Source organism: Podarcis filfolensis (genome assembly GCF_964270895.1).
Source record: "Podarcis filfolensis genome assembly, chromosome: 10".
In the NCBI taxonomy this organism is placed as follows: Eukaryota; Metazoa; Chordata; class Lepidosauria; order Squamata; family Lacertidae; genus Podarcis; species Podarcis filfolensis.
This window is the reverse complement of record NC_139612.1, coordinates 1,995,625-2,020,063: the sequence shown is the minus strand read 5'-3', so window position 1 is coordinate 2,020,063 and position 24,439 is coordinate 1,995,625. Positions and strand designations below refer to the sequence as shown.

General features: G+C 46.0%; 1 protein-coding gene across 3 annotated transcripts in view; it reads left to right on the top strand.

Annotated features, from left to right (window-relative positions):
- Window positions 1–5,040, top strand: part of BEND7 (BEN domain containing 7) — a 67,022-nt gene extending 61,982 nt beyond the window's left edge. For all 3 annotated transcript variants that reach the window (XM_083575304.1, XM_083575305.1, XM_083575306.1), the window contains one exon: window positions 2,349–5,040. In XM_083575304.1, the coding sequence (XP_083431430.1) occupies window positions 2,349–2,392 (44 nt within the window). In that variant the 3' untranslated portion in view covers window positions 2,393–5,040. The remainder of the gene's footprint in view (window positions 1–2,348) is intronic.
- The last annotated feature ends 19,399 nt before the right edge of the window (window positions 5,041–24,439 follow it).

The following is a 24,439-nucleotide window of genomic DNA, read 5'->3' as shown; positions in this document are numbered from 1 at the left end:
TGTACTCAGTAACTACTGAATATATAAATCTGTCCTCAGATCACAGAGATTATAAAGATCTCTTCACTCTTGCTCCCCACACCCAATCAAGCAATCAAGGCAATTTATGTAAGAAGACATGATAATCAATTTCCTTAACGAAGTCTTTATATGTCAGCTTTTAATTGCTCTAGTAATTTTATTTAGTATTTTACTGGTGCCCATTTCATCTCATGCAATTTCTTAGTGCTGCTAATTTTTCTACTATCAAAAGTTCGTAAGTGAGACACAAAGAGGCAGTCACATTAGTAGAAATCTTATTTCTTTGGTCTCCTTTCTGCAAAATGTGCATAAGGAGAAAAATCAGTTAATATTAGCCATAAAAACATAGAAGCTTACTTAAAATGCCTGCTAAAATTAAATCTAAACCACACACCTGAAGTTCAGTGGGGAGGGGGCCTGTTTGATCACCTCCAAGAGGGTGTTCCACAGAATGGGGGCCCCAACACCAAATGCATGGGTTCTGGTGTATACAGGCTGTGCATCAGAGCCATGGGGGACTACTAACAGCAACTCCCCTAGAGACCTCAGTGGTTCTTTAGGTATCCTAAACCCAAGTTGTTAAGGATCTTGTGAGTTAACACAAGAACCTTGAACTTGGCTTGTTAGCCTCTGAGTAGCCAGTGCAAGCTTTTAAGCACTGAAACTTTGTGCTGGTGGTTGTCTGTTCCTACCAACAGTGTAGCCATAGCATTTACACCAGCTGGAGCGTCTAGACCAGGGAAGCCCCACATGGAGCACACTGCAATAACTGGAAGTTCATAATGGAATTACCATGGCCAGGCTTTGCCTGTCAAAGATGATGTCTGTAGCTGGTTAAGGGCCCTCTACCTGAGCCTTCAGTGAAAAAGATGGATCCAGGAGCACTCGCAAACTCTGAAAGCGCTCTTTCAGAAGGAGTGCAGCCCCATCCAGAACATGCAACTGACCAATCCACCTACCTGCCATTCCTCCATCTTCCCAGGGTTCAACATTGGGTTATTAGCCCTCCTCCAGTCCATCACCAGGACAGTGATTAGGATTATACATAGCCTCTTCTGATGTTATGGCAATCATAGAATGGTAGAGTTGGAAGGGTCCCCAAGGGTCATCTAGTCCAACCTTCTGCAATGAGGGAATCTCAGCTAAAGCATCCATGACAGATGACCATCCAACTTCTGCTTTAAAACCCCTAAGGAAGGAGAGTCCACCACCTCTTGTGGGATTTGTTCCACTGCCAAACAGCTCTGACTGTCAGATAGTTTTTCTGAACGTTGAGTTGGAATCTCCTGCCTTGTAACCTGAAGCCATTGGTTTGAGTCCTACCCTCCAGAGCAGGAGAAAACAAGCTTGCTCCCTCTTCCATGTGACAGCCCTCGAGACATATCTCCTCTCAGTCTCCTCTTTTCCAAACTAAACTGACTCAGTTCTCTCAACCTATTTGTCCCTACTGAAATTTGTTTTGTTCATTTGACCCCGTTCCCCAATCTCTTAGTCATCTTGAATTCCAGTTCTGGCTTCAGCAGCATTGGCTACCACTCCCAGCGCACAGACGACACACTGCCCTCAAACGCCGAATGGCCACACTCAGTGGCTTCATTTCAGAGTTGAAGAGCATTGGGGACAATATTATGCCATGCAATCTCTCAATATTGTTATCCGGACATGACTCTCCAGGATGTGTGTGTGGTGGTGGTGGGGTTATCATTTGTGCTATATTCTGTAAGCAGCCAAGAGTGGCTAGGGAAACCCAGCCAGATGGGAGGGATATAAATAAAAAAAATATTATTAAGTGACCCCAAATAAAAGTGAGCAATCAGGGGAGGGGAGATCATTGTAATTATATATATTTGTAGGGAGGGTGGGGTGGGAGAGTTCTGTTTAAGTGCTTTCTGTATTGTTTTGAAAAAACCCCTCAATAGAGCAGTGCTGTTCTTTCCACTTTGCAGATTAATTTCAGATATTTGATAGACCCTCCCTTGCATTGTTATGCAAGTGCTTTGTTCTCCATCCATGTGTGTAATATTTTTAGATGAATTCCTTGTTGCTCTTAATACACACCTTTGCATGTGTTCTCTCCCTTATTCTCCAATTCTGTGTACTAGATTTCTCTCACAGTAATTAATACCTTTCCATAAGTGATTCCCAGGGGTTGTAATAAAGATACATACCAAGAAATAAATTATGGACAGCCTGTTAGTGTTCTAATTCTATTGCAGACAACACCTTTTATTACTTTAATGTTGAAATCCATAGGTTACTTTTAATACTTGTGTGTCAGTTTTATACAGCCAACCTTTCAGATCCTAAGCCCAGCTCTTCTTTTTCAGGTAACCTCTTTGAAACCACACATTCTGCACCAGTGTTTCACTAGCAGATCCAGACGTCTTTACTTTTGAGCAGGACACCAGCGCTATTTTCAGACTACTTCAATATCTGCGTTCTCTATCATGGCCTCAATCTTAAGTTTGTTCATGCTTTTGTAACATAGGGTAACAAAGCCACAAAATTACTTGTTTCTTATTTTAATCAGAATAGACTTGTTCAGCAAGGATATAGTGCAATTAATCTGATAACCACTGAAATAGAACAAATTTTGTCTTTATGATTGCATTTCCCCACATAAGTATATGCATGCTGGCTGGCTGTTTGTTCCATCTTTGATTAAACATCGAAACATTAACAAAGTTAAGGGCCTCCCTTAGAAAGGTGTTCTGAAGGACCCCATTTCATATTGGATTCTTGTGCAGAAATCAAAGGACCAAAAAACTTCAAAGTTAATAAATCATTAGTCATCTGTTCTGAAGACCCTTTCTCTCTCCCTCCCTCCCTCTCTCTCTCTCTCTCTCTCTCTCTCTCTCTCTCTCTCTCCTTAGCCTTTGATTTTCCTTCTTGGGTAAAGATGGTAAATTGCCAAGTATTCTTCTCTGAATAAGTTGCAATATGGTATTTGACAATAAGAGTCCCAATAATTGATGCTAATATTGATGCTGGTGTTTTGTCCAGAACAAGTATTGGTGAACGTGGAATGAACTGTCCTTAATATTGAGATTACTCAGACATTTTATTTTTCAGACCATTTGGTGTAACAACCCCCCTCATCTCTCTCTCTCTCCCTGGCTTTTGAGCGCCAGCACCATCTTGTAGTTCCCAAAAAGTTATTTCAATAATTATCGCTGCCAATAGCCTCCCCAACACTCTTATACATGGCTTTTCTGTCATATTTGCATGAGATGTAGGGGAAATACCATTACATTTGGGGTGTGTTGATTTTCACAAATGCTCATGCCTTTCCTCATGCCTCTTCAAGAATCTGTCCAGCAGTGGGGGAAATGAGTGATAAGGAAGTGCATATAGGAACATGTATGCTGGTTTCCTTTGTTCAACTCAAAGGAGCATAGTATCACACCTTCCTCCTGACCACGAGGAGTTCACACATTTCCCCAACTAAGGATAATTCTGTCGTGAGTGGATTGGGTGTATGTAATCTTCTTGCACTTACACTATGGAAACTAGGTGTTCCATAGTTACCCATAGGCTTGATTTCCATAAATCTTCATCCCTTCAGTGAGAGGAAATGATAGCTCATATTGGGTCTCCACATCTTCAGGCCTATTTGTGAAGTGAAAATGCTCACACAATTACTTATATGTAAAGAGCATACCCATTCACTTCCTCCTCATCTGGCAGGTGTGTGAATCTGCCAAAAAAAATCGATTCCCAGTTTTCTCCCTGTGAATATTGTAGGCCAAGGATGAAGGAAATTGGCCCAGAATCTGCAAATTACCGCCCCCCTTAATTTCCACGAAAGATTTGTTATTTGAAATTTCAGATAGATGACCAAACATCCTCTGGGTCAAGCTCCACACACTCCATTGTAATCAGATATATTAATATTTGTTATCCCCTGGATCATGGGTGGTGCTGGGAAAGAGAGGCCAGTGTACAAAATCTGAACCCTAAATTATATTAATATATATATATAATCCCACCTTATCACTTGCCAGTTAACTAATATTTATATTAAATTCCTTCCAAAACGTATATATTTATCACCAGTGTGTACTGATCTCATTCCTCAGAGTTAAAACTAATGGAAGTGTTCTGCCCGCGTCAAATATTTTTGGCTTATTTTATATTTCTGCTTTTGAAAGGAAACTTTGACATGGGTGTTCATAAATTTATACACTGGTCTTTAAGGTTATTAACCACAAAAGCCCACAAATAATATCTGAAGTTATGGTTTATGTATTCTTGTTACCTTTTGAAGAATCAGGCTTCTGTCCTAGTCTGTGTGTGAAAAGGTACTAGGTCATACTTCCAATGAAGGATTAATGAATGTTATATAATGAAAATTTCATAGTCATCTTAAGCACACCAGAAGACACTGCTGTAGATATTTATACAGAATCTTTTGTGTTTGTTCAACTCAGGCTGAAAAACTACTTCTACTGCAGTTTAACACTTTTATGGAATTTTACACATAATGTGTAATCATTATTACACATATAATTATTGAAATGTGGCTGTGTTCTCTTGATGACAAGATAAACCTGACTTGCACTGCAGTCTTTAAAAAGTACATTTTCTCCTTAGAGATGGAAAGGATTTAGAGACTGTTCCCTCTTGAACAGAACTACTCAGTCTCCCCAGTAAATCTACAAAGAAGTCATACATATAGTAACAGTTAACCAACAATCAGCATTCTTTTAATACATCTTAAAAATAATAGTATTCTTGTCTACTTACTGTGACTACTGTTCAGATTTTTTTCAGAAGTCTTTTTATAGGTTTTATTAGGAAATCATTCCATATTTAGGTAAAAAAAAAGTATCTCAATCTTATGTATATAAGTTTTATTAATATGTACATATTTAGCTATTTTTTAAAATTACTATGTTCTTAATAAAACCAACAAGGGACTAGTTGTGAATTGGTGCATAAGATTGTGTTGTGTTATCAATCTCTGGGAATCTGTCAAGTTCAGAAAAAAACACACAATAAATTACTCTAATTCAACAAGTGTCTCTGGTGTGTGTGTATCCACATGTGCTTTTCAGACATACCGTAGTTCAGAAAAGATTGCAGTACAAACTAATTTGTCCGAAAAGCCTGAACTACATTTGAGCAATACTCTAGCAGCCACCAAACCATGACAGTTCTGTTTCCTTCCAGTGGTAACCAGTGGAGAAAGTAGTGGCCCAGCCCATTACGTATAACTGTAGGCAGTAGGAACAGAGGAGACTGCAAGAGTATCTCCAGAAGCACAAGGACTTGAGGCTGCAAGTGGTCTTGGCTTCAAGTGGATGACCAGGGGTGTCAGCCAGCGATTCAAACTATGTGCCACTACCCATCTCTGGTAGGAGAAAACTGTAGGGAGGCAAGCCAAGAAAGCCTTTTGTACCAAGAGTCCTTCAGAATGGATCAAGTGATACCCTTGACTTCTGTTTTAAAAAATCTGAGTCAGATTTGTTGGTCAGAGCAATTAGGAAAACAGCTCTTGCTTGCTACAGACTCTGGTTGCTTTGGTCCTCTTGTTCCTCAGCGTTCCATCAACTATACAGGAGCAGCGTTAACAAACGTTCGAAAAGTTTCTGAATATTTTTGTGTGCTGTATAGTAGCAGCATACACCATACAGTGGTACCTCGGGTTACATAGGCTTCAGGTTACAGACTCCGCTAACCCAGAAATAGTGCCTCGGGTTAAGAACTTTGCTTCAGGACGAGAACAGAAATCGTGCGGCGGCAGTGGGAGGCCCCATTAGCTAAAGTGGTACCTCAGGTTAAGAACAGTTTCAGGTTAAGAACAGACCTCCGGAACAAATTAAATACTTAACCAGAAGTACCACTGTACTATAAAAATATAGTAATTTGGACTACCTTTGGATAGTGGGGAATAATAAATAAGTGAGATTCTAAGAAGAGGGGCAGGGTGACAAGATTTATTTCTGACTATTTACATCACTGTTGATGACCATACTGCAAAAGGAACATTTGAATTTCTGTTCCTGGACAAAACTTTGCAATGGCCTTCATTGTCATTGCAGAAAAGCAACTATATTTCAGTACATCAGCCTCTGCATTACCTCTATCTATTGCACTGATTGAGGCCTCAATCCTGTCACTTGCTTGTAAGCAAGGCCTGTTGAAATCAGCAGGTCTTACTTGTGAGTAAACATGGATAGGATTGTATGTAAAAGTAATACAGTGGTACCTCGGGTTACATACGCTTCAGGTTACAGACTCCGCTAACCCAGAAATATTACCTCGGGTTAAGAACTTTGCTTCAGGATGAGAACAGAAATTGCACGGCGGCAGCAGGAGGCCCCATTAGCTAAAGTGGTGCTTCAGCTTAAGAACAGTTTCAGGTTAAGAACAGACCTCCAGAATTAATTAAGTACTTAACCCGAGGTACCACTGTACATACACTTTGTCATATGCTTATAGAGATGGCAATGGATTGCAGAAATTCCTAAGCATTTAAAAGCGTATTGGCACAGAAACAAGTTAACACCAGGATAAGATTCCACCAACCATGGAGAGACTAAACATTTTCTGCTGTCAAAAGAATAGGGTGGGTGGGTGTGTTGCAAACGTATGGGGTGTGTCAATTCCACAAAATAAACAACACTTTAACAAATATTTATGCAGAAGTTGTATCGAGTTAAATGGGACTTGCTCCCTAGTGTTCAGGATTTCATCCTTTGTGTGTATAAGATAATAATGTGATCTATATGTTAAACTAAATGTTATAATGCCCCTCTTATATAACTTAGACCCTTTTTAAAAAAGAAATATACATGGGATTCGTATTTCGTTTGCCTATGCTTTTTCATATGTTACAATAAACTGACGGCTTGGCGTTGTAGTAAAGTATATGCAGAACCTCCTTGGCTGTTCAGGAGTTAATCTCAGAAACCTCATCAGGAGGGCTTTAAACTGACTAATGTGGGGGAGAGAGACAGTGCTCCTGAAGGTAGGAGTCTATCAATTGATGAAGATGATCATCCAAATGCCATAGACCAAATGGAGCAAACAGCACGCAGACCTAGTGGTGGGAGGAAAAAATCCTTAAATAAGAGACACGGGAGAATGATTAATGGACTTCAATGTCTGTACACTAATGCGCAAAGCATGGGAAATAAACAAGATGAGCTTGAGCTCTTGGTACAGCAAACTAAATATGACATAATAGGCATCACTGAAACCTGGTGGGATAAGTCCCACGATTGGAATGTAATAATGGAGGGACACAATCTATTTCAGAGAAACATACCAGACAAGAAAGGAGGAGGAGTGGCGTTATATGTCAGGGATGTGTATACCTGTGAAGAGATCCAAGATTTAGAACCTCAAAGCCAAAGTGAGAGCATTTGGGTCAAAATTAAGGGAGAGAAGAATAACAGTGATCTCATTGTGGGAGTTTACTATAGAGCCCCAAGCCAAACGGAGGACATAGATGATGCCTTCCTGGAACAGATGGCCAAGCCTGCAAAAGGAAGGGAGATAGTAGTAATGGGGGACTTCAATTACCCGGATATTTGTTGGATGTCAAACTCAGCCAAGAGCATAAGGTCAAACAGATTCCTCACTGGCCTTGCAGACAACTTCATTGTCCAGAAAGTGGGAGAAGCAACAAGAGGAACAGCCATTTTAGATCTGGTCCTAACCAATGTTGATGACCTGGTTAGTGGGGTAGAAGTGGAAGGATCATTAGGCGCGAGTGATCATGCTCTTCTGAAGTTTACTATCCAGCGGAAAGGAGCAGCCAAGCATACTAGGACTCAATTTCTTGACTTTAAGAAAGCCAACTTCATAAAACTTAGGGAAGTGCTGGATGAGATCCCATGGACAGTAATACTAAAAGGAAAGTTCATGATGGCTGGGAGATTGTTAAGAGGGAGATAGTAAAAGCACAACTTCAAGCAATACCAATGAGACGGAAACATGGAAGGTGCCTAAAGAAGCCAGGGTGGCTATCTAAAGAACTTTTAACTGAGTTAAGATTAAAAAAGGATGTGTACAAAAAATGGAAAAGGGGGGAAACCACCAAAGAGGAATTCAAACAAATAGCCAGCATGTGTAGACACAAAGTCAGAAAAGCTAAAGCACAGAATGAACTCAGGCTTGCTAGAGAGGTTAAAAGCAACAAAAAAGGCTTCTATGGGTATGTTCGTAGCAAAAGGAAGAAGAAAGAAACAGTGGGGTCACTCAGAGGAGAAGATGGTGAAATGCAAACAGGGGACACAGAAAGGGCTGAACTCCTCAATGCCTTCTTTGGCTCAGTCTTCTCCGATAAAGAAAACAATGCCCGACCTGAAGAATTTGGAGCAAATGATTCAGCAGAGGAAACACAGCCCAGAATAACTAAGGAGATAGTACAAGAATACTTGGCTAGTTTAGATGTATTCAAGTCTCCAGGGCCAGATGAACTGCATCCAAGAGTATTAAAAGAACTGGCAGGTGTGATCTCAGAACCACTGGCAGTCATCTTTGAGAATTCCTGGAGAACAGGCGAAGTCCCGGCAGACTGGAGGAGGGCAAATGTTGTCCCTATTTTCAAAAAGGGGGAAAGAGAGGACCCAAATAATTACCGCCCAGTCAGTCTGACATCAATACCAGGGAAGATTCTGGAGCAGATCATTAAGCAAACAGTCTGTGAGCACCTAGAAAGGAATGCTGTGATCACCAATAGTCAGCATGGATTTCTGAAAAATAAGTCATGTCAGACTAACCTGATCTCGTTTTTTGACAGAATTACAAGCCTGGTAGATGAAGGGAACGCAGTGGATGTAGCCTACCTTGATTTCAGCAAGGCATTTGACAAGGTGCCCCATGATATTCTTGTAAAGAAGCTGGTAAAATGCGGTCTTGACTATGTTACCACTCAGTGGATTTGTAACTGACTGACTGACCAAACCCAAAGGGTGCTCATCAATGGTTCCTCTTCATCCTGGAGAAGAGTGACTAGTGGGGTGCCACAGGGTTCTGTCTTGGGCCCGGTCTTATTCAACATCTTTATCAACGACTTGGATGATGGACTCAAGGGCATCCTGATCAAATTTGCAGATGACACCAAACTGGGAGGGGTGGCTAACACCCCAGAGGACAGGATCACACTTCAAAACGACCTTGACAGATTAGAGAACTGGGCCAAAACAAACAAGATGAATTTTAACAGGGAGAAATGTAAAGTATTGCACTTGAGCAAAAAAAATGAGAGGCACAAATTCAAGATGGGTGACACCTGGCTTGAGAGCACTACATGTGAAAAGGATCTAGGAGTGTTGGTTGACCACAAACTTGACATGAGCCAACAGTGTGACGCGGCAGCTAAAAAAGCCAATGCAATTCTGGGCTGCATCAATAGGAGTATAGCATCTAGATCAAGGGAAGTAATAGTGCCACTGTATTCTGCTCTGGTCAGACCTCACCTGGAGTACTGTGTCCAGTTCTGGGCACCACAGTTCAAGAAGGACACTGACAAACTGGAACGTGTCCAGAGGAGGGCAACCAAAATGGTCAAAGGCCTGGAAATGATGCCTTATGAGGAACGGCTAAGGGAGCTGGGCATGTTTAGCCTGGAGAAGAGGAGGTTAAGGGGTGATATGATAGCCATGTTCAAATATATAAAAGGATGTCACATAGAGGAGGGAGAAAGGTTGTTTTCTGCTGCTCCAGAGAAGTGGACATGGAGCAATGGATCCAAACTACAAGAAAGAAGATTCCACCTAAACATTAGGAAGAACTTCTTGACAGTAAGAGCTGTTTGACAGTGGAATTTGCTGCCAAGGAGTGTGGTGGAGTCTCCTTCTTTGGAGGTCTTTAAGCAGAGGCTTGACAACCATATGTCAGGAGTGCTCTGATGGTGTTTCCTGCTTGGCAGGGGGTTGGACTCGATGGCCCTTGTGGTCTCTTCCAACTCTATGATTCTATGATTCTAATGGTGTCTGGGAAGCTGCATCTGTTTGTGTTCCGACATGATGGCTGTCTGTGTTATGATGCTCCGTCTCCTGGGATTAACTGTATATCCTAAAAATAAAGATTGTTTCTGTTCTCCAACCCCCCTGCCAGGTATGAAGAACATTCTCAAAAACACATTACAACAGCTATCAGAAGTTATCTGTAGGGGGAAAACATCTGTCTGCAGCTGAGAACAGGAAACAGATAATTTTTAACAAAAAAGGAAATGGGTATCCATTTTGTCCACTGTTCAATTACACCACAGCTAGAAGAAATAAAAATAGTGGGTGTATTAAGCAGGAGTCACTATGGTTGGGATACTGGCAACACCACACAAAACCAAAACTAGAATGTGTGAGGGGATCAAAGGAACAGGGTTTGAGAAAGGGATACTACATTAGTGGCTGAGGCATAGAATCTTGCTCCTGCTTGACAGGGTTTATTTTTGAATTAAAATAAATAGGCAATAACTCCCTGTAGTATGTCTGTTGCCAGGCTATAGCATTCCAGATTTAATATGGGAAACAATAATAATATTTGAATTTCTATTTCACCTTTCAACCCTGAAGTTCCCAGGGTAGTACCTTATACACTACACACAGAGAGCAGAGAACCAAACTTTCAGACAATCCAGCAGCAATCCAGCTCTCAACCAGCCGGATAAAACAAATGTGTCTTGAGTCAACGCCTAAAAGTAAAGAACACTGGGAACCACCAAATTTCTGTGGCAAGGGACTTCTACATCTGGGGTGCCATAACAAAGGATGTGCCACTGCCCCACAAACTGGAGTTGGAGGGAATTATGAGCTGCTCTGCTCTCACAAACCTTAATGCATGGGGTGGCAAGTAAGGGGGCGGGGGAGGAGTCCATATATTTGGGCCCTGGGCTGTGTAAGGCTATATGGAACATAGCCCAACATGCTTATAACCAACAACAAATAAATCACAGTGTTGGAGTCCAATGAGAGCAGGCAGCAGCTGAGGGGGCAAACTGAGTAGAGAAGCAGCTGATGAAGGTTTAAGTGTACAAAGCACTCCAAATCTCCCTCCTGAAACTGCTTGGACTTTGGTTATACATAAATGCATTCTTGTATGGCTGTTGCCAGAAAGGACTACAGACTCGAATAGGTCATGCAAAAAATATGGCACAATCTTGTTGTAGTGGATTCAACCTGAACCTTGGCCCTGTCTAACTTTCTCCCTCAGAAATGGCTCCTTTTATACTCTCTCCCAATGTGCTGCTCCTCCCACCTTTGTGTCTAGCAGACTCTGTAGCCAATCAGAGAGAGGCTCCAGCCCTCTGGTGGAATTTCAGGGGGGACTGCATCACCTGACTGGTCTGGCTCTGCTGTCCATCACACCTGTCTTAAACAGTGGGAGAAAGAGAGACTATGAATGTTAACAGAAGAGGGAGACTAGAAGCACCTTCCTTGCACAACTGTCTTGCAGGGTAGACCAGTTGTGACCCAAACCATCCAATACTTCTGCCACCACCACCACCCCATTTTTAACCTCTAGAACCCCAAGTAGGGTGAATTCTGGGAGCAAAAGCAATTGCTTCCAAAGAGACTCCCAAGACTGTATGCTTTGCACTTCACCAAATACCTCTCAATTTATCAGGAACAGAGCTGGCATCCAGCTGCCTTCCCCACCCTGAGGTTCAGCACTGCTCTTTCCCCTGGGAAACTCCACTTTCTCATTCAAGTACTTGGCAAGAATCCTACCATTTAGACCCTAACAGCCCCAAGTATATGAAGTTTTATTAAGAGAGGAGGGCAAATGGACAAAGCAGGATATGGAAAATAAAAGGGAGCATGTTGGTTCAAATCTATCAAACTTTAATTTTTCTGCTTACAAACAGCTTTCTAGTCTCGTGAGCTGCCAGGGATTACTGACCATTTTAAAGGGTCTGCATGGTCGTTTGGGGTATTAGGGGAGGGTAGTACCTCTAGCGGGGGACACTTGCTGCTTCTGGGGTAGTTTGTCCACCTTTGGTCCCCACCCAGCACTCAGCTCTCACCTGTGGCTCCTAGAAGCTGTCAGCATGTGACAGCAGCCACACCCCAGGAATGGTTTTGACTGGCTGGCTAAACCAGGTGGGGGTAGCCAATGAGGCTCAAACCCCAGTGAGTTAGGGGCTTCTCCTGCATGCGAACATAGGCTCTGGCAGATGGAGTGGGCGAGACCAAGAATGGGTCCAACAGTCAAGAAGGCGGTTTCTGCACGTGCTGTAGATGGAAGTGAGGGGCAGATGGGTCTCGTCAACCTGGGAAGGGAGCCCATCTGGGAGAAGGAAAACTCTGATAACCCTCTGCTGCCTTGCAGGATATATTTGGGGGGAAAGGCTGCGGAGTAAACCCTACACAAATCTGGAGCAGAGTCTCTAAGATGGCACCTTGTCTGCCTCCTCCTGGCAACTCCTGCAGACAAGCTTGTGCCAGACATATTGCTCTGCTTTCCTTCTGGACCACATCAGCGAGGCCAGGGGGACGGTGGTTCTTGTGGGCAGCTCAGGGTTTCCAGACACCCTGCCGAGGCTTGCACCCTGGGGAGGTCACTTCAGTGCTGCTAATGCAGCGGTTTGACTTCACCCCTGGAAGTGCACGCCACTGTCTCTCAAGACAGACAGATGCCAATAACATGTCCTTAGTCCATTTTTAAGGCTTTTCTACCCACTTTGGATTGAGTGCAGCCGACACTTTTCCAACCAATCATAGCACAGGTCACATTTGCCAGGTAGTCTGCAAAGACCTTTAGGGAAGCTGCGGGAGATGTTAGATGCCTCCTGGGAATCTGGGGAAGTGGCCATCTCTTCATGTGGCTGCCAGACCAAACTTAACCTGTGCTTTGTGTATTTGGGGGGCCTTGACAGAGGGGCACGCCTGGCTTGTTCAGGCAAAATTGAGGGTAAGGGAGCAGGGCTTTTCTCCATAAAGAACACTTGAGCTGTTTAGTAAAATATAGCACTCCGTAAAGAAGCCTATGGGGATAAGAGAGATAATTGCTTTGGTCATGGCAGGTAACAAGTTCCTGGCATTGCTCCATGCCCGTTACTTGGCAAACTAGTTCCTGTCCTCCTGCAATGCTTACACACTTGTACTTGATGGATTGTGGCCAGCCAGGGTGCCATCCTCCCCTGCAGTGTCTTCTCACTTTTGCCACTTCTGGGCGGGGTGATTAAAAATATGTATGACCTGACGTGAATGATTTTGGAATTAGGGAAGGGGTGTCACTGCTGAGTTTCTATATGCTAGTCAGTGCATGGGAGTGTTATTTATTGTTAGTGTGCTGCTAATGTTTTCTATCACTGTTAAGGGTATGGAATATTAAAGTATTATCTATCCCCCCACCTCCATCATTTAGGTGACAAGTGACTAATACGTTTAATATGTAATAATTAAAAGTGTGTGTTTTGACCCACCATCTTTTCCCTAAAAGACAAAAATGGTCACACACTTTTCTGTTTGCCCATTTGGGGATGAGCCCTCAAGACCACTGTGAAGGCAACTTCTTGGTTTTGAATTAATACACTGCTGTGGCCAATTGGAGAGAACCAATGCATTCCAGTGAACATTTTTTATTTTTAAATCAAAAATTGCCATACTGCTTCATTACAACTGTCTCTGTGCAGTGTATAAGACACTCAATATAGTGAAAATAAGCACAATCTCTACACAAAACAAGTGGGTGGTTCCCTAGACTGGATGGCTGGGAGGCTGACTGCTCTTCATGGGGTTACACACTCAATGAAGAAGCAGGTAGGTAGCTCTGGACCACTTCCGGGTCCATTGCTATTGCTCGAGGCTCAGGTGGCCTCAGTGGCGTGGCATGCCTTCCATCAGCTGGGCTTGTGGCCCAGCTGTGCCCTATCTGGACAGGGATAGCCTAACTTTTGTCATCAATGCTCTGGTAAGCTCTAGGTTGGATGACTGCAATGGAGCTGCCTTCGGAAACTTCCACCTGGTGCAGAATTCAGCAGCCAGCTCACTCACAGGGGTAAGATGGTTTGAGCATATTACACCAATCCTGGTCTGACTGTAGTTGCTGCCAATCAGTTTCTGGGCCCAAATAAAAGTGCTGGTTATGATCTATAAAGCCCTAAATGGCTCAGGACTGCAATACCTCAAGGACCGCCTCCCCCCATAGGAACCGACTCAGAACCTGCAATCATAATCTGAGGCCCTTCTTCATGGGCCCTCTCCACCAGAGGTCTGGAGGGTGACAACACGAGAACACACTTTGTCTGCAGTGGCCCCCTGCTTGCGGAATGCTCTCCCCAGGGAGGATCATCTGGCGCCTTCATTATACACCTTTAGGCGGCAGGCAAAAACAGTTCCTCTTCAATCAGGCCTTTGGCTCATTAAAGATTCTGTGGCCATTTAAATGTGATTGTGAGAGGGGGGTTGTTTGTTTCTTGTTTTTTATTATGTATTTTGTACTTTTATTTTATATTTTTATTATGTTGGGAACCATGCTGAGATCTGTAGATGAAGGGCAGTAGCCTACTAATACTACTACTACAACTACTACTAATTGTTGGGTGGAAATACAAAAGCTACTTCAGCTGACAGAAACAGGAATAAATACATCAGGAAATATTTACCAGTCTCCTTTGATATTGCTGCTACCATGTACAGTTCAGGTTGCCTCCCCTCAAAAAGGCTGCTGTAGAGCTGGAAAGGGTTCTGGAAAGGGGCAAGTAATTGTGGTGGGGGAGGACATGATAATGCTACCCTGTTTCCCTGAAAATAAGACAGTGTCTTATATTGTTTTTTGTTCCCAAAGATGCGCTAGGTCTTATTATCAGGGGATGCCTTATTTTTCCATGAAGAAGAATACGGTACACATTTATTGTCTAATTGTGAGTCAGCCAGACTCCGTCAGGGCAGAGCGAGCAGCAGGCGGCAGCTTGACCTGGCGGCAGCGCAGGCTCTCTGATTTAAAGGGACCTTGCACTGCCTGAACAGCTCCCGCTGCGCTGCGGCCAAACAGTGAGCTGCGCGTCGGCGCCCGCCGCTACGGTCCAGAGGAGTCAGATGCCTTACGGTAGCTTCGGGGGCCTTATATTCCGGGGAGGCCTTATTATCGGGGAGGTCTTATTTTCGGGGGATGCCTTATATTACAGCGAGAGGCAAAACTGGAAGTAGGTCTTATTTTCGGGGGATGTCTTACTTTCGGGGAAAGATGGTATGTAAGACTTGTATGTTGAGGAGAAAGCAGACAGGGAGAGGTTTTTCTCCTTCTCATAGTACTAGAACCTGAGGTGATACAATGAAACTGAACATTGGAAAATCCAAGACGGACAGAATAAGGAACTTACTTGCACAACACAAAGTTAAACTATGGCATTTGCTCCCACAAAATGTAGAAACAGCTACCAACTGGGACGGCTTTAAAAGAGGAATAGACACAAAGTCATGGAGGTTATGGCTCAGTTCTACTTCATATGCCTCTGAATACCAGCTGCTGAAATCACAAATTGGGAGAGTGCTGCTGCGCTCAGGTCCCGCTTGCAGACTTCTCATAGAGATCTAGTGGGTCACTGGCCTGATCTGGTGGATCTCTTGCACTCTGTTGTTTATTTTGGCTTCAATATGTATACTGGCTCAGCCTGGTTGACAGCCTGGTTTGGTCCTGAACATTAAAAGGGGCAACAGCGGGGGCGGGGGGGGGGAGTGAGAGGAGAGAGATCTTCAACAATCTTGTTGCATCCTCATAGATTCTGTGTCCTAGGGTGAATTCACTTTAGTAGTGATACATTCCTCCCTGAAAGCTGTTCTTAGCGTTTAATGAAAATACCTGAATTAGGTTTAGAAAACTGAGCCTGTTCCCTATGCACCCTTCGTACCCATGGTGTCTATGCCTCTTCCTTTTCTCACACACAACAAACATTTGTAGTTTGCATGTTACTTGGAGCAAGGACATATGTCTTTACTTACGTTACTTTGCAAACCACCACATACATTAATGGTGTGGTATACAGGTAGGTAGCCGTGTTGGTCTGCCATAGTTGAAACAAAATAAAAAAAATTCCTTCCAGTAGCACCTTAGAAACAAACTAAGTTTGTTATTGGTATGAGCTTTCATGCGCATGCACAAGCCATGGCAGTAAGACATGTAAGAGCTTAACAAAACTGAAAGTTTGCCTGAGCGCATAATCACTGCACTTGTGTTGATGGTGAGCACATCTTCAAACCATTACAGTTAGCAATTGCCCAAGGTGTAGTTCTCTTATATAGCTATTAACTCAGTACCAATTAGGATAATCAGCAACACTCTTGTGCATAAATTACTATCCTTAGGTAATCAGTGATGGTAGGTGGCTTTGCTCCATCTTGCCTTTCTGGCAGCAAATGGCTTTAATTAGGCAATGCCAACTCTAGCGGTACATCTTCACAAACTAGAACTGGTTTATGCACACTTCCTGCACAGAACTTTGGGAACTGCAGTTCTGCGGGGGTGCTGAGAGCTCTGTAGGATATCCTTAAGTAAAGGTAAAGGTACCCCTGCCCCTACGGGCCAGTCTTGACAGACTCTAGGGTTGTGCGACCATCTCACTTAAGAGGCCGAGGGCCAGCGCTGTCCGGAGACACTTCCGGGTCACGTGGCCAGTGTGACAAAGCTGCATCTGGCGAGCCAGCGCAGCACACGGAAACGCCGTTTACCTTCCTGCCAGTAAGCGGTCCCTATTTATCTACTTGCACCCGGGGGTGCTTTCGAACTGCTAGGTTGGCAGGTGCTGGGACCGAGCAACGGGAGCGCACCCCGCCGCGGGGATTCAAACCGCCGACCTTTTGATCGGCAAGCCCTAGGCGCTGAGGCTTTTACCCACAGCGCCACCTGCGTCCCTGCTAGGATATCCTTACCTCTCACAAAAAGCCCTCATCCCTGTCCAGAACTCTGCCACCAAAATTAATCACCAATATTGTTACTTAGACCTTGGGACACTCGTCCTTGAATCCATTAAATCTGGCTTCCTGTCCACTCCCACATCCATCACGAACTCCTCATCCTTCCTCTTAAACCCGTGACCCATCCATGGCCCATCTTGGCCGTTATTTTCTGCTTTTGACTTATTTCCCTCTAGCTCAGCACCCAGAGCTGTCTGGTGTGGAGGTTTTTTCGCTGTCACTTAGGCCAGGAACTCCTTTCCAGAACCACCTGTGTGACACATCATATTACGTTAGTCCCTAGCCTCCTGAAACTAATGCCCTTTTCAGATGTTTGATCTCCTGTTGCCATTTATGTTGCCTTATCACCCGTGTTTTGTATCCATCAAGCCCCCCCCCCCCCATTTTAGAACTCTGTAAAATCTGGGATCTTCGGGAGATACAAGGCTCTATGAGCTGAAGGCTGATGCCTATGCACATGTGGCTGAACAGGTGCACATTCTGTCTGTTTTCTTGACTTCATCTTGTTCCCCACTCTCTTTCAACTGTAAGTATTTTAGGAAAACCATCTAAGGGAAGAACTGTATGGAAATTCTGAAATTGTAAAATTATAAATGGGGCATAAGAATACAAACACATTATACAGTGAAGGAAATAAAGGGGGGGGAGAAAGGCTTTCCTGTTTACAGACACTGCCAAATAAAATAATATTTTGAAGGGATTTGCCACCCACGTGACTGTTATTAAATATAACCTCCAAACAGAGGTGAGATCAGAAGGATCAGCATCACCCAATGGAACAAAGATAACTGGGCAACAATTTTTTACTTTTTGAATGTTGTCTAGATTTCTACAACTGATTTAGGGTATTTTTGCACTGCTGAATCAGGAAATGGGATCCATTTCTCTCCATCTGGTCAGGTTTACTGTAAACTGAATGGTGGGCATTGATAAAGGTAAGTACACGTAAATTGCATGTTGCTTCACCATTTTTCAAACTTCAGGGCTTGAACTTCCGTTTCTTGGAACTCCTGGAATGCTCAGCGGCAGGAAGGTCTCTCTTCAGAGCCCAACAGTAGTCAGCCATCATGACTGCGTCCCAGCGACCCTGATACCTGGTCTCCATCTCTTTCATGTCCTGATGGAATCTCTCCCCCTGCTCGTCACTCATTGAACCCAGGTTCTCAGGAAACCGGTCCATATGTGAAAATAGGTAGTGCATCTTGACGCTCATGTTGCAGCTCAGGTTTCTGAAAGCAGTCAGCATGTTGTTGACAAGTTCTGCGTAGTTTCTGGCCTTATTGTTGCCAAGAAAGTTCTTCACTACCAGAACAAATGCCTTCCACGCTTCCAGTTCCACTTCATAGAATCATAGAATCATAGAATCATAGAGTTGGAAGAGACCACAAGGGCCATCGAGTCCAACCCCCTGCCAAGCAGGAAACACCATCAGAGTACTCCTGACATATGGTTGTCAAGCCTCTGCTTAAAGACCTCCAAAGAAGGAGACTCCACCACACTCCTTGGCAGCAAATTCCACTGTCGAACAGCTCTTACTGTCAGGAAGTTCTTCCTAATGTTTAGGTGGAATCTTCTTTCTTGTAGTTTGGATCCATTGCTCCGTGTCCGCTTCTCTGGAGCAGCAGAAAACAACCTTTCTCCCTCCTCTATGTGACATCCTTTTATATATTTGAACATGGCTATCATATCACCCCTTAACCTCCTCTTCTCCAAGCTAAACATGCCCAGCTCCCTTAGCCGTTCCTCATAAGGCATCGTTTCCAGGCCTTTGACCATTCTGGTTGCCCTCCTCTGGACACGTTCCAGTTTGTCAGTGTCCTTCTTGAACTGTGGTGCCCAGAACTGGACACAGTACTCCAGGTGAGGTCTGACCAGAGCAGAATACAGTGGCACTATTACTTCCCTTGATCTAGATGCTATACTCCTATTGATGCAGCCCAGAATTGCATTGGCTTTTTTAGCTGCCGCGTCACACTGTTGGCTCATGTCAAGTTTGTGGTCAACCAAGACTCCTAGATCCTTTTCACATGTACTGCTCTCAAGCCAGGTGTCACCCATCTTGTATTTGTGCCTCTCATTTTTTTTTGCCCAAGTGCAATACTTTACATTTCTCCCTGTTAAAATTCATCTTGTTTGTTTTGGCCCAGTTCTCTAATCTGTCAAGGTCGTTTTGAAGTGTGATCCTGTCCTCTGGGGTGTTAGCCACCCCTCCCAGTTTGGTGTCATCTGCAAATTTGATCAGGATGCCCTTGAGTCCATCATCCAAGTCATTGATAAAGATGTTGAATAAAACCGGGCCCAAGACAGAGTTTCCATTGAGTTTCCAAACTCTGTTTCAGAGTTTCATTCAGTTTCCAAACTCTGGATCTCTGATGAGCTGACGGATCTGAGGACCGTCAAAGATGCCAGCTTTCAACTTCTCCATGGTCAATCCTGGAAAAGCCTGGCACAAGTAAGTGAAGCAGTCACCATCCTTGTCCAGAGCCTTGGTGAACTGCTTGATTAAGCCGAGCTTGATGTGCAGCGGTGGGAAAGAGTATTCTGTCTCTGTCCACCAGAGGGTCATTGATGACGTTCCTTTCTTTGCAAGGCACCAATTCCTCCCGCACAGGCCAGTCCTCCTTCGTGTAATGCTGAGCACGGTCCCTACTATCCCACATGCACAGAAAACATGGGTACTTGGTGAAGCCAGACTGTTGTCCCAACAAAAAGTTCACCATCTTCAGGTCAACACAAATAAACCGCTTATGCTGATCATAACCAATTTTCTCCAGCACATACTTCACCGCTTCATAGTTCTCCTTCAGTGTACTCGAGTGAGCCAGGGGTATAGAGGCAAACTGGTTGTCGTTGTGTAGCAGAACACATTTCAGTGATCGCTTGCTGCTGTCAATGAACAGTCTCCAATCTTTGGGATCGTACTGTGGCACTCCAAGCTTGAGCAGAAGCTGCGCAATATCTGCACAGTACACCAAGTCCTTCTCTTCCGAGAAAAAACAGAGGTCCTCTTGATGCCTGTTGCGGAAGAAGCTGATGCGAGCACTGTCAGAGAGGTTTTCTCCCTTCAATCTGGATGCCAACAGTTTGGCAGGGTCCTTTGACAAGCTGAGGTTGCGAACTAGATCATTCAACTCCTTTTGGGAAAATTGATGTGGAGCATCATCTTCAAGAACCACTTCTTCTTCTTCATGTCCTTCAACACTGGAGGTATCTTCGTCACTAATGTCAGGAAGTTCTCCGAAGATAGGCACTGGAAGTTTATCACAATGAGCTACAGGACGACGTGCTGATTGAAGATCAGGATACTTGAGGCTGCTCCGGTTCTTTCTGTTGATCCCACCAATTTATGGAGCCGCACCAATTTATGGAAGATTTCGAGGTTTTATGACTTCAAACTGATCCCTCTTTGACATAATCACCCAGAACCTGAATACTTGTTGTCAGGGAATCAGGAGCAGGAGCACTGGGGAGAGAGGATTGGGAGAGCGAAGGGGAAGAATCCGAGGGCAGCGTAGGGGAGTATGACAGTGGCCCGAGAGATTCCATGAGCTTCTCCAGCGAATCAGAAGATTCCCAGAAGGGGGCGCCGATGGTCAGGGCAAGGGGGGTCCCAGGGGGGACGCACCAGAAACAAGGAGCCAGAGGGGAACCCCAAAGCAGCAGTGGAGGATCAGGACCAGTTTCCCCACCAGAGCGTAGTGGGGGGGAGGAGTCACATGTGTCAGGAGCAGTGTCTCCTCCAGAGAGGGAGTCAGGGCTGACCACGCCTCCAACGGAGGGGAGGTCAGTTGCAGCTAGCCCCCCCGATGGGGGAAGCAGTGACAGCAGCAGTGGAACGGTTAGGAGGAAAGTTGCTGGCTGGGCGCGCGCGCCAAGTTCAAATGTGCAGGCGCGCGGAACAGCAGGAGACCCGGATGGGGAACCAGCTCCTAAAGCCCGCCGGAGGGAGGGAGAAGGCTCAGGGGAATCAGCGGGAGAAGAGGCTAGAAAGGGCGGAACCCCGGCGGGCAGGCGGACCCAGAGGAGGAAGGAGCAGCGGAGAAGGTGGAGCAAGGCTAGACTCTTAAATTGGTGTCAAGGGGGAGGAGACTCAGACGGAGCATCAGTGGTCTGACACTTTAGACGTGGGGCTGCGCGCTGCGGCTCTGGAAGTGAAACTGAACTTCAATAAAGGCTTTTATACTTAACAACGAAGCAGTGTTGGTCCTTTGTGAGCTGGGACCTAGGGTAGCCCTGACAGTATGCTCCGTCTCCCATAAAAACCTCGCAGCGTGAGTTGGTGCAGCGAGGGGCAAGACTTGGTGTTTTGCGAGCTCACGAAGATAGGCAAAGATGACTACAGAGAGCCAGGTGAAAGAACTGCAAGAAGCAGTCACGACGCTTTACGCGGAAGTAGCAGCATCCAGGAAAAGAGAAGAAGAAGCAGTAGCGCTCTGCCGGGATCTGCAAGCCAGGTGGGACCGTTGGGGGAAAGAGGGGCTGCCAGGACCCAAACCGGAGGGAGTTGGCCTCGGGAAGAGGGGGGGCAGCCTGGTGGCGCACTTTGATGGGAACCTGCAGCAATACCCTAACTTCAGAGCTGACGTGGTTTACGCGCTCAATTTGCTTCGGAAAGACTTTAGAGATGAGGAAGAGAAGGTGGGCTTCATAATCACTCATTTGCATGGGGAAGCAAAAGCGTGGCTGCGGAATTTGTGGCGCGAAAAAGACCCTGCCCTCAAAGATTCCGATGCATTTATCAAAGCTATGGACGCTTGCTTTAAATCTACGGTAGATGTAGATATTGCTCGGAGGGAAATGCATGGACTACAGCAAGGGAAAGCGACGGTGAGGCAGTATCACTCGCGCTTTTTTGCCTTACTGAACGTGCTGGGCTGGGAGAAGGACTCCATTGCTGTCAGAGACCTGTTCTGGGAGGGGCTAAGTGGAGAGGTGAAAGATGAACTGGCAAGAGGAGAAAGACCCCAAAATACCCAAGAAGTTGCCCAAAGAGCGTTGGCAATTGGTGTGCGCCTGGAAGGACGTAAGGGAAGCACCCCAGCCAGGACAACCCCTTTCTTTCCCAGAGAGGCGGGGCGGGCGCTGTCCATGCCTCCTTTGGGAAGGGGAGAAGAGCCGATGGAGATTGGTGGTGCAAGGGCTCAGACTGCCAGCAGAGCCCAAACACCGGGAGCAGTCAAGGGGAAGGCTCCTAGAGGGACCAGGAAGTGTTACATCTGCGACAGTGCACAGCACATGGCCAAAGAGTGTCCCCAGAGGCTCCAGAAGCACACTGCAGCCTCAGCAACAGTAAAGGGAACAGGTGAGCAGCTGAAACAGCTGCAGGGGGAAGAAGAAGCCTGGTTGGAAACAGAGCCACTGGGGCCCAACCAGGCAAGTCAGTGAAGCAGTCCCCAGAGATTTTACAGCCCACAGACCCCCTCCCACCCAAACCAGTGGTGCAACTCACCGCATCGCTCCAGTTGCCCAATGGGCACACCATGCAAGTACCAATAACCATTGACTCTGGGAGCAACGCAGACTTTATTGGAGTGGACTTTATCAAGCAACATCGCATAGCACTCATGCCAGCCACGATGCCCCTAAACGTCGTCACGGTCGATGGCAGGAAGCTACTGGGAGGAGAGGTGGTACAGCAAACACCACCGATGGTGATGCAAATTGGAAACCACCGCGAAGTCATCAGCTTCAACGTCACCCACCTGTCGGACACGCCCATAGTGTTGGGTATGAGTTGGCTGGATAGGCACAGCCCGGCATTGGCATGGTACCAGCGGCAGTTGACCTTCTGTTCCTCCTACTGCGCAGAACACTGCATCCAGACCCGCCAGGAGGAGGAGGGGCAAGAGGATGAACCGCAGCTACACCTAGGCATGGTGCAAGCGGTACCCAACAAGTACAAGGAGTTTTTGGAGGTCTTCTGCGAGAGGGAAGCGGATAAGCTGCCTCCCCACAGGCCTTACGACTGCAAGATTGACCTCCTGCCGGGAGCGACGCTGCCGACTGGGAAACTGTATTCCATGTCTGAAGATGAACTGCAAGAACTCAGGGAGTTCATAGATCACAACTTGAAGCGGGGGTTCATCCAAGAATCTAAAGCAGTGGGGGGCAGTCCCGTGTTTTTCGTGAAGAAGAAGGACACGCCCCAACGGAGACTCATAGTTGATTTTAGGACCATAAATTCCAAAACAAAGCCCGCAGCATTCCCCATGCCCAAGATCGACGACCTGCTCGCGACGGTGAGGAAGGGACGGATCTTCACCAAGTTGGATCTACGAGGGGCGTACAACCTTATACGCATGCGGGAGGGCGATGAGTGGAAGACAGCCATGTTTACACCTTTAGGCACCTATGAATATCGCGTAATGCCTTTTGGTCTGCAAAATGGCTCCCATACCTTCCAAGCTTTCATGCATCACGTGTTAGCGGGACTCCTCTACAAGAAGTGCGTCTGCTTCCTGGACGATATCCTGATCTTCTCGGAATCGCAGGAGGCTCACGAGAGGGACGTCAAGGAGGTCCTGCAGAGGCTACGGGAGCACAGACTTTACGCCAAATTAGAGAAGTGCCAGTTCGACATGACGGAGGTGGATTTTCTGGGCTACAAGCTGTCCGACAAGGGACTCGCCATGGACAGCGCCAAGGTCCGCGCGGTGTTGGACTGGAAGAGCCCGCGCAATCGGAAGGAGGTCCAGAGGTTCGTCGGCTTCGCCAACTTTTATCGCAAGTTCATCAAAGGGTTCGCGAAGGAGACGGCGGCCATCACGGACACCCTCAGCTCCAAGAAGAAGAAGTTCACCTGGACGGACCAGGCGGAGCAGTCCTTTCGGAGACTCAAGCGTCTCTTCGCGTCCGAAGAACAGCTGCTACATGTAAACCCCAGCAGACCAATGAGGGTTGAGACGGACGCCTCAGACAGAGCAGTGGGGGCCGTCCTGTTGCAGCAAGATCCGCAAGGGGAATGGAGGCCGTGCGCATTCTACTCCAGGAAACTCAGCAAGGCGGAACAGAACTACACCATCTGGGACAGGGAGTTGCTGGCCATTCATGCAGCTTTCAGGGCGTGGCGGCACTTCCTCGTTGGAGCCAGACACACAGTGCAAGTCCGCACGGACCATAAGAACCTGGAGTACTGGCGCACGGCGCGGTTCCTGAACCAGAGACACATCCGCTGGGCGGAGTTCTTTGCGGATTTCGATTTCCGGATAGAATACATCCCGGGAGACAACAACGTCATGGCGGATGCACTATCCAGGAAGCCGCAGTATCTCGAGGAAGCGGCGCCGGTGGCGGCCAAGCACATTTTCGCACCGAAAGCGTGGGCGTGCGCTTCAGCTGCCGTGGACCTGGACGCGGTGCGTCGAGCGCTGCAGACGGATTCGTTCGCACAATCCAAGATGGAGGAGGTGCGAAGAGGCACAGCGAAGGACGACGAGTTCCAGATACGAGACGGACTGCTCATCCGCAAAGGGGCTCTCTACGTGCCCGGAGACGACCTCCGCGCGAAAGTCTTGCAGCAGCTACACGACGCGCCCAGCGCTGGGCAC